This window comes from Argopecten irradians, chromosome 11 (genome assembly GCF_041381155.1).
Source record: "Argopecten irradians isolate NY chromosome 11, Ai_NY, whole genome shotgun sequence".
Taxonomy (NCBI): Eukaryota; Metazoa; Mollusca; class Bivalvia; order Pectinida; family Pectinidae; genus Argopecten; species Argopecten irradians.
Genome location: NC_091144.1, coordinates 40,615,325 through 40,626,102, shown reverse-complemented (window position 1 = coordinate 40,626,102; position 10,778 = coordinate 40,615,325). Strand labels below are relative to the sequence as shown.

At 32.3% G+C, this 10,778-nt stretch overlaps 1 protein-coding gene across 1 annotated transcript; it reads left to right on the top strand.

Moving 5' to 3' along the window:
• The first annotated feature begins 4,284 nt into the window (after positions 1 to 4,284).
• Positions 4,285 to 9,422, top strand: LOC138335573 (uncharacterized). The gene is made up of 5 exons (XM_069284734.1): positions 4,285 to 4,326; positions 5,044 to 5,238; positions 5,759 to 5,929; positions 6,583 to 6,667; positions 6,966 to 9,422. The coding sequence occupies exons 1-5, from the start codon at positions 4,316 to 4,318 to the stop codon at positions 8,013 to 8,015; spliced, it is 1,512 nt and encodes a 503-aa protein (XP_069140835.1). The 5' UTR covers positions 4,285 to 4,315; the 3' UTR covers positions 8,016 to 9,422.
• The last annotated feature ends 1,356 nt before the right edge of the window (positions 9,423 to 10,778 follow it).

Sequence of the window (10,778 nt, the reverse complement as noted above, 5' to 3'; positions counted from 1 at the left end):
CTTTCTTTGAATCAAGACATTTCAATTTTGTTATTTAGAGTCAAACAGCAATACTGTTAACTTTATCTCTGCCTGAAAAGTTCAATATTTGCGTTTCCTACTAGTCTCTGTATTTTGCAAAATATTAGTAAATTCAAATATAAGTTGGTTCACTTGTTGGTTAAGTAACAGTATTATTAATTGGTTCAATCACATGACACGGCAAAAATCCTTGCCCCAGTTCTAATTAAACTGTGTTGAGTCAAAATGTTGCTATTGAACTGAATTGTTGTTTTCACTTCAAAATGTGTGAATTTACCAAAAATAATTATGATGCTATCGTAAAAATCTAAAAACAAAATTACAAGTTTTGTGATCAGCACCCTTTTCTATTGGTCTAGAGTCTACACATACACTTGAACTATCTTCAATGAATATATAAAACCAACACAATATTGTGTTCATATCATTAGATTTCAACATTAAAACATTAACATACAGTTGAATAATGTGAACTATGTGAAGTATGCTACTTAAAGATAATGTTAATTTCCATACATATTTACAAATATCTATATGTAGCCTATCTTCTATTGACAAGACATTAAAACATGTTCCATAAACATGCTTAAAAAAACAGATGGGTAGTCACAGTACTGTAGGACCCGCTACGTAATCAGAGCAGCTAATGTATCTAAGCAGGACATGGCCATGACAGACATGATGATAACACTAAATGTATAATAACATATCAAAGGGCAGGTAAATATCAAGGTATGATCACAAAACATTTTTTTTATTTAATATATATATTAAATAAGTATCACAGTAGGAAAAGGCAATTTCACCGGACGAATAAGGCAACACCTTAAAATGAATTAATATGAAACACAACTTATAAAATTGGAGCATTAATATGTATACTGAGGCAATTGCAAATCTAAAATCTCGATAATAAACCACGGCTTATATGTTGGTTTTTTTTTTTTTTTTTTTTTGGGGGGGGGGGGGGGGGGGGTTATGTAGGAAATGATATTTCTAGCTAGACTTCTGTTATCAATAAAGATATGTCAATTCATTCGTACACCTACTCGATAAAATTGAAGTCAACCAAAATAGGAAATATAGTTATATAGATTGTTTTAAAATCATGGAAATGTTCGTAGATAACAAACAATTTCTCTCTGAAAGTGTATAAAGAGGGAACCATAAGGCGTACATAACATTATATATGTTTTATATTTATATGTTATATGTATACGTTATGTTAACATTTATTTTATCCTCAGCATTTTACTTTCAATGCACATTTTCATGGGTTTAAAGTTTAAACTTAAATAACCTTGGTTGATCAATACAGTTTTAGTTCATCAAAAGACCGTTTATGAATTGTATGTTAAATTCAAATGCTTTGCGTTCAAGTCCCGTGATGTGAAGAGACTTAATAACAAACTAGTGAAATGTTGGTAAAATAATTGATGATTTGTTTTTGTTGTTAATCTGAGTAAACACGAACTTATCTCAACCTGACGCACGTACATCAATGAAAATAACATTATTAAGTATTTAATACAAATGAAGTATTATTAAAAGTCTAATTGAAGAGAATTAATATGTTGATTAATCTCAGAAGATAGATGGAAGTTAAGATATTTATATGGATCACATTGCAATAAAAATGAAAGAAATAAGCAATTGCAGGGAGACGACTCTAACATACGACATGCTAAAATATCATATTTAATATATATAAAATGTTTATTGTTTCGTTATGGTCAATCGTCTAATATGTATACACTTAGAAAAATGAAAAAGGGAGAAAAACCTTTCAAAGTTCTTTGTCGCGGATGTTTACAGACTCTTTGTTTGCCTTATAAATGAAAAATGAAAATAAGAAATTAAGATATAGGCGATCAGCATTGGAAACATGATATTTTACCAATATGATTAAAAATGTTATTGGGCTATCATAATTCCTTATTGTAATGTAATATTTCAAACAAGTTCTATTTCCTAATTAGTCTGTCTCTCGTCACGTTTGTTTGATATCGGCAATAGGATTATTTCAACATTTGACAACTAAAATCTTCTATAATAAGATTATTATGTTGATTCTTTTCCGCGGACATAAATAACTGTGGGGTGGTCGGGTTGTGTAGTTGTTAAGCCGAACCTTTCACCTAGCCTGCCGGGGTTCGATCCCCGGCACGGACGTGAAAATGTTAGGTGTCTCCTACCCGATCACGTGGGTTTTCTCCGGGCACTCCGGTTTCCTCCCACACTAAGATCCCTCGCGCAATTACATCCGGTCATCGAGAGCGATTTACAAAAGTTGTATACCTTGTTTCTCAATCGAAAATAAATAAAGTTTATATTATATAATGCATAACAATGTGTTATTAACACATCTTTGTACTTTTCTCCTACATTATAGTTATATTTCGCTGTTGCGGCGCAATTAGCGAATTTGTAACTGTTTATTGTTATTCTCTCCTTTTTCAAGATTTAACAAATGCTTAATCAAGGAAATAATAAATACTCTTGATAATAATATTTAGTGGGAGGTCCTCGGCGACGTCCGAGCAAAAAGTTAACATTAAAAATTTTGAGATGATCCCTGTAAAACAGTCGAAGTTGGTCGGAGTCCGTGTCTGATCGACGTTAGAAATGTCTAATAGACACACAGGTAAACAGGACACATTGCCTGTGAACAGTAACGTAACATGTACTGAGTACACAACACTGACATACAGGCGATATACACTATGACAATCTTTTAATTCTTGTCAAAAAGGACATCGATTGTTTTAGTCTGGAACTCATTCAGCTTCAAATCAAAGGTACAGAAATGTATTTCTAAAACACCCTTCATAATCAGTTGAGGTCGCCATGTTGGTGTTTATATGCTAAGAAAGCTTCATTCTGATTGGTCCAAATTTCCGAAAAGCCTTTATTTCGGGAAAAAGACGCGACTGGTATAATGCGACCAACAGTATCAGACCGTAGGCTGATTAACGTGGGTAACCGACGATGGGGTTACTATCAGTTATAAAATATTTCCAAATGTCGAAATATAAAAATGATATTAAAATATGTCGTTATTCTGTTTTGTCTTTTATACATCATATAAATATATATTAAATATTAGACATATTTCATATATTATACTTAAATTTGATGTTCATCTACGTTCGTTTTCAAATTTAGTAGTGCGCATATGTGCAGATAGGAATACCTCCTTAGTACTAAATGTTACGTAATTGGTGATGTATGCTTCAAACATGCCACTGAAACGTTGAAAATAGACCTCCGTTGATAATCAACATCGGGTCAGACGTTAAAAATTGAACATGCCGTTGAAAAATGACAGCGTTTAGGGTCAATTCTCAACGGCAGGACTGTTGAAAAATGACCGTTGAAAAATGACCTTGGCAAACTCTCAACGGATGGTCTGTTGAAAAATGACCCTAGTACATACATATATATAGCTGTTGCACAAACATTCTCGAATTCATTTATCGCCAGTCCTAATATCAGCGACCCTTCTGTGCTTGTATTTCAATTACGTAATCACCGCGATTTGAATTGAAATTTTGTATTGTTATCATCGTAACAAATACTTCCTTTAAGAACGTAGTCCCGTGGTAAGGGAGACAACTCGTATATGAATATCTTGATCTTACGAGCGTTTTTAAAATGCGGAGTTTCAAGCTTTTCAAAGACCATGATTGTAAACATTGGCAACCAGCTGATTTGACAGCTGGAACAACGCTGACAATGAAGCGACGGTCGAATGGTAGTAATGTTTTAAAGTTTCAAATTGGTTTTTTTGTAGGGATGATACATGCAGGGCTTGGCTATGCCCAGGTTTCAAACTTACTGGCAGAATGCAACATACCCACAATGAGCAAATCAACACTACACAGACATGAGAGAAAAGTAAGTGTGCCCTTCAAACAAGAGGCTGATAAATCCTGTGAGGCTGCTCAACACCTAGAAAAAGAACTCACACAGGACAAGGTAATATTAACACTTAAAATATTTTTAATACAGTATGTTCATATAGAATACTTTATTTTAACCTATTTTCAATGTTTCAAGATTTCTGTTTGTGTGTAATAACAAAACTTTACAAGTTTATGGTCACAAAATAATTGAATATAGAGTTATGCTCAAAATATGGGAATAATAATAATAATAAAAAAAACTGCAAATGATGGGTTACAATATATATTACATGTAATTTTAAATCGGTCAAATGATCCACAAAAATAAACAATGAATTGTGTCATGAAATCTATAATGAAATGAATGAACCTGTAAAACTCTATTGGAAATGTCCAAGAGGTATACATGTAGTTATTTTTCTTTAATTTTGATTGTTACTTACTATTAATTCAAATTGGTAAGCACACTTAAAAAAATATCCTTTACAAAAATGCTGTTTATAAAGTGTTACACAAGAATATTAATATAGCTGACAATTTGATTTAGAACTTGAACCATTAAAAAAACTTGTGAACTTGTGAGATTTGTGAATCATATGTGGATGTCTACATATATTGTAAACAAAAACATGGGGCTTGATAAATAGAGGATCCTACACGAGAAGCTATGTGATATGAAATTTATCAAACGGATTTAATAATTTGATATGCCATAAGCCTTTAGACGAGTGGCATATCAAATTATTTAACAAGTTCGATGAATTTCATATTGCATCGTCACGAGTGTAAGATTCTATTTATCACATAACTTTTAGAAATAAGTGAAACTTTTAATTTTATCTCCATATAAAAAAAGTAGGAATCTGGTTAGGATGTGACGTTTCCGTCTGAGACAATCATGTGTGTCATACATAGATTATGACGTCAAAATTATATGTGATGTCATATTATAGTAGTGTTATTACACATGTCTTACGGCATTCATGACATAGCTGACGGGCCAGTTATGTGATAAAAGAAAATTTGAGTTTAAAATATTTTATTTACAAGATAAAATCTATACCTAGTTAGATTCCTAGGTAAATGGTTTTAGTGCATATGCGAAATTCTATTTCAGGCATAAAGAACTGACTTCAGAGGTTACGACTTACATCACCAAATGCATTATGTATGCAATCGTCACAAATAAAGCGAATACAGAACTGATGAGGAAAGCTTTGCTTAAGATTGTGCCACACATATTTGGAGATCATCATTTATGCCAAGAGGATGCAGAGTGGTGTAAATACAAGGACAATCCTTCAACTTTTAAGTAAATTTGCCAATTAATCATTTTAAGTCATATTGGTGAAATGTCAGTTTCATATATCCCACAAGTCAACAATTCAATTGACTTTTTATTTATATATATATATGTATACACACTATGTCTAACCCTATCATCTTTCAAATAATCAAACACATGTGAAGTAGCTTTATTGTATCAGCTAGTCCAAATTCTAATTCTACATGGGATTTTTCCACTATTCAGACACTGTAAAACAAATTAAGGTAATTCATTTGAACAAACTTGTAGTCTTTAATTTATATTAGCATTAAAGCAATGTTATCAAAATGTCACTTAAATTAATTTGACCTTCACAGAACATCAATGTCATTATAATCTGAACAAGACCTGTTTGCTAACAGCATGATATTTTCACTTGTGGGACTAATACCTGGTCTTTTAGGAGCCTATAGGGTTTTAAATGCTGCACCATTGCACAAACTCACTTGTTAAAGCAGTGGAACTAGCAAATGATAACTAAAATAATTTCTTTCTCAACTTTCAGGTACAAAAGCCTTCCTAGAGGCGAGAAGCTAAAAAGCCAAGAACTGAGGTCTGCACTGGAGGAACTCCTACAGAAGTATGCAGACAGATCAGAACACCTCACTGAACTTGGCTCAACACAACAAAATGAAAACTTTAATCAGATTGTAGCAACTAAAGCACCAAAATCAAGGTATCATTTTATATATGTACTGACATCATCTCTATAACCATACTTTTAAACATAATATTGAAGGTATATCATATTAGTGGAAATATAATATATATCACAGCTCACTGAAATCAGAACACCTTGGCCTACCTAACTAACAAACGATGAGACCCAATTAGATCAGCTGTTGGATTTAGGTAGTTAAAGTGATGAGATGCAGAGAACAAGTAATTTAGGAAAAATAAAGGAATTACAAATTTTTGTCAAAATATTCCCTTATATATCGGTATGCTTATGTCATGAGAGAATAAGGATCTAACTAATTCAACTTGCATATGTAAATCTTATATAATTTGGCTTTACCAGAAATCAAAATCCTTCTTAACACAAATTAGAAGTAATTAATTAATTGGCATCTGTGATATCAGACTTTTTACACCAGTTTTGAACTTCTTTTCTCTGCACATTTTCTTCTTCAAGCTGTACATTCAATATTATGTGTCAAACCACTAGGTACAAAATCTGTACTCAGAAAAAAACTTCAGCACAATGTAGCCGTGGCAATTGTTATAATAATGTAATTTGCATTTTACGTTGAAAACATTCTGTTTGAACAAACATTTCCAAAAGTGCATACAAACCATGTTGCTTAAGAAATATTGAAACTATTTTAGGCACTATGGAGGATCAACGTCCTTGATGAACAGAGTGGCTGCATCAGTACTTCAAAAAAATGAAGGCCACAGCTATTTAAAAAAGGTAATTTATTCTGTATATATATATTCTCACTCATGGTGTTTGGAACGTTCAAGTATCTGCTATTAAACCTATCAATATTCTCTGTTGCAATTACATGTATATCGTTAGTAGACCCAAATCAGAAAACATTCTACATTTTATGTACAGCTTTTATGCAGGTTCATTAGAATTAAACTATTCACATCTCCGAAAAAAACCTAAATGTACTTTTTAAAACATTACCATTGTCTTAAAAGATAAAATTGTATAATAATGTACAATGAATCAGGATATGGTCAATGTTTTAATTTGTTTTCAGATAAATAAAGCTGCTACTTTGTCTCCGGGATTTTATACCAACAAACTGACCACCAGATTGGACAGGATAAGGGAAGAGAGAAAGAAAAAACAACGCTCCATATATTTCAAAAGAAAACGAATCCAGTTGAAAAAGAAAAGAAAAAGTACAGACAGGAAATTGTCATTGCACGAAAGCATATCGTATCAGACAGACCTAGAGATGATGTCTAATACTGAGGAGCACCAGGAGATTCCGGTACCTGCGAAATTAAGTACATGTAGTGAGGAATCATTTATCATATTCGATATTGAGACCACTGGACTGGCCAGGACAAGTGACATCACTCAACTGGCAGCAGTGTGTGGCGATAAGGAATACCAATCATACGTAATGCCAAGGTCTCCAATAAGCACCGAAGCTTCAAAAGTAACTGGTTTAACATGTTCTCTCGCTGAAAATAAATTATATAAAAATGGCAAAGAAGTGAAGTCTGTCACTCTACAAACAGCCCTGTTGGACTTTTTAGACTTTTTAGAGTCTTTCACAACACCAATCTTGGTAGGACACAATGCTGCTAGCTTTGATATCAATATTCTCACAAATAAGTTACGAGAGTTCAATTTATTCTCTAGATTTTGTACATGTGTATCCTCCTTCATTGATACCTTAAAGGTAGCACGGCGTATCTATCCTAAGAAAGAAGTTGGAAATTACAAACAGTGTACACTGGTGAAGGCTGTAATTAATAAAGAATACCAAGCTCACAGTGCTATCGAAGATGTTAGAGCATTACAAGAACTGTTTCATGTAATGTCTGGTAAGATTCAAAATCAAGATCTTATAAGTACTAAATATTGTATTTGTAAAGCTAGCTATGACAAGTTAACAAAATCTAAATCTGTTTCGCAAGATGTTGTTAACAAACTTTCTAGAGGTGGCATATCATTATCACATTTTAGGTTGGCAAAAAGCAGAGATCCCAAAGGTGTGCAATTGATATTGCAAGAGAACAGACTGTCATCAAAATGGGTTTCTGCATTCACAACAGCTTTTGAACATGAAAGCTAAGAATTTAGCAATAAAAGAGAAAATGAAAAATATTACCATTACATACCCTATAATGTTTAGTGTTATTTGCATAATGTAGAAAAATGACTGAAGGAATATGTACATGTCCCTGTATTTATGTAAATATACTTTTGGCTAACATCGAGTATTATTTTGTACCTACCAGTATTATCCATATAAGAACTTCCTCACATTTTATTGTACTATTTTGGGATAGATCTCTGTACTTTGATTTAATGAATTTAAGACAACAATTGAGCAAGTGATCTTTGTTTTCAGCTCACCTGGTCAAATGCACATAACAGAAAATGTAAGGAGTGGTGTTTAGTGTCTGCATCACCAATTGACTTCAACTGGTGCAAATTTATCTTTGAGAAATCAAATTAATTCAATAGGTGGTAACTAACATATAGCAGTCATATAAATGGATATTAAGCATATATTGAAGTTAACTAGATACCCCCTATATTGAAAATTGTGCAAATGGTACAACTGTGTCAATGTCTATATACAGTTTACACTATCAGGTATGCATGTTTACAGATAAGATACAAAATCAGATGGATGTGTATAATTTAATTGTTTTTGGTCTCTCGAAGTCATATCTAGACAGTAGTTTTCTTATATTTGTACGAATGACTTCATTTTCACATTGAAACAAGTAATGGAATTCATCTCCTAACTCATTTTCAGTACATAAATTACATCTTCTTTCCATTCTTGGTAAATTTTGCCCTCTGCCATATCCAATTGTGTATGAATTTAGTTTTTAGTCTTTCGAAGACTGTACATAGTTTTGAACCAATTAACACTTTTGAATTAAGAGAATCAAAAATATTTCCCTAATCAAATTCATTTTATATCCATTGTGCATTATAATGGATCATTTTCTTGTAAAATAAACTCCTAGATACTCGAAATCAATTACTATGTCTATGTAATTTCCATCATACATTCATAGAAATTAGTCAATTGTTTCAAGGATAAGTACAATAATATTATGAAAATGTTCCGTTATGTTCAACACGCTGGCGCATAGGACTAAAAAGTATTGTATGCGTATACTTACAAATATAAACTTACTCAAGTGAAATATTGTCATAAGTGAGCTTAGATAAGGTGGATTTTTTTTAAAACATTAAATTAAGCAGCAACATTTTCTAATGTCTAAATTAACAAAATTGTTAAGTTGAAATGGTTTTCCATCATGAATAGAAATCACTATTGACTTCACGCTTACATATTAATTATGTAGACATGTTTAAATTTGTAACGTTTAAATTTGTAAAATTAACAAATATTATTCTATTTGTAGGCTTATAATGCTAGTTGAATGTACATTGACAATGTTGAAATTTATCATACATGTGTGTGCACTCTGATGAGCATGACAGATCAATTGTATGATTAAATAAACCAATTGAAATATCAAGTATATTGTGTGGTTGTTAAACATGTAGAATTTACATGTCAATTATCCATGTACTGTGTATCTTCCCATGAAATTACTTCTTTCCTGGAAATATATGTCGGGATAGGCCAGTTTAAGCATTAGGCCTAGTCCAATGCCCACGACTAGTAATTTTACAGCCGTACAAGTGCCAATTGAAATGAACTAGTCCAATTGGACTAGTGGTTCTTCACCTGATTAAAATCGGTAAATATAAGTATAGGCCCCTATTTACAAGAGCGGTGGGCATTTTTCAACACATTTTGAGTGCATAGTGTATCCGATTATTTCAGTCCAGATGCATCATTGTGAGAATTTGTGTTCATGAACGCATCCATGCTGTAATTTGTGTCAAAAATCGTAAACTTATCATGACTGAAGTGCTTTTGGAACATTACGTCGTGTCTAACGTTGACAGTCAGCAAAATAACGTCAGATAAAAAAAAAACGGCTGACCAGTCGACTCTCATGTTATGGGAGTAATATAATACAGTACCTAGTTCAACTGCAACAATCGTGTTGAAAATGAGATGAATAACCATGATATCCATTTTCCCATACAATGACACACTTAACACAATCAAGCACATATATGAACTACGTATTTATACATGTGTGTGAACCGCTCGCTCGCTCGGAATGAATTCCGGAAGTCCGTATCAAATTGTAAAATGGGAGCCGGATCAGCAAAATATCCGGAATTTGGATCGTTAGTTCGGTATCAAAATTCGCTATATCTCCAAAACTTGTGGTTAAATTTTCCTGAAATAATGACAAATGAAAGCTAGAAGACTACTCTTTATTACATTAGTTTTATATCAAAATTGAACGTTACAATTTCTATAACGATGTGCTTATATGGGAGAAAATTAAGGCGAACGAGACATAAAACTGACCCAATGTTAACCAAAAAAATGCTCTTAAAAACTATATTGCATTTGAACAATAATTTTTTTCATATGGAAACAATAGATATGTGCATGATATTTTAATTATAACACTTATACCACATATTTTGGTTGATTTTATGTATATATTGGATGAAAATTTCCCAAGGAAAGGATAATTTCTCGTATACAAAATATATTCAAAATTGACAAGTTCAGGTGTCAACACAGAAAAAACACGTGGTTCAAATTCTTTTAAATTTTGACAGAATGTGCACACCAACACTATAAATTCATAAACTGATTAAAATGAAAATTGAACGTTGGGAAAATTTTTGACAATGTGAGACTACCACCTTAAAGGGATAATATAGTCTGAGAGTACATTCAAATTTCCACATATTTCGGAATCAAACCAGTTCTAAT

Excerpts from the sequence above, each read along its gene's own strand:
- LOC138335573 (XM_069284734.1), top strand. Across the intron at positions 5,239-5,758 it reads GACAATCCTTCAACTTTTAA|GTACAAAAGCCTTCCTAGAG; the intron begins GTAAATTTGCCA and ends CTCAACTTTCAG. Across the intron at positions 5,930-6,582 it reads ACTAAAGCACCAAAATCAAG|GCACTATGGAGGATCAACGT; the intron begins GTATCATTTTAT and ends AAACTATTTTAG.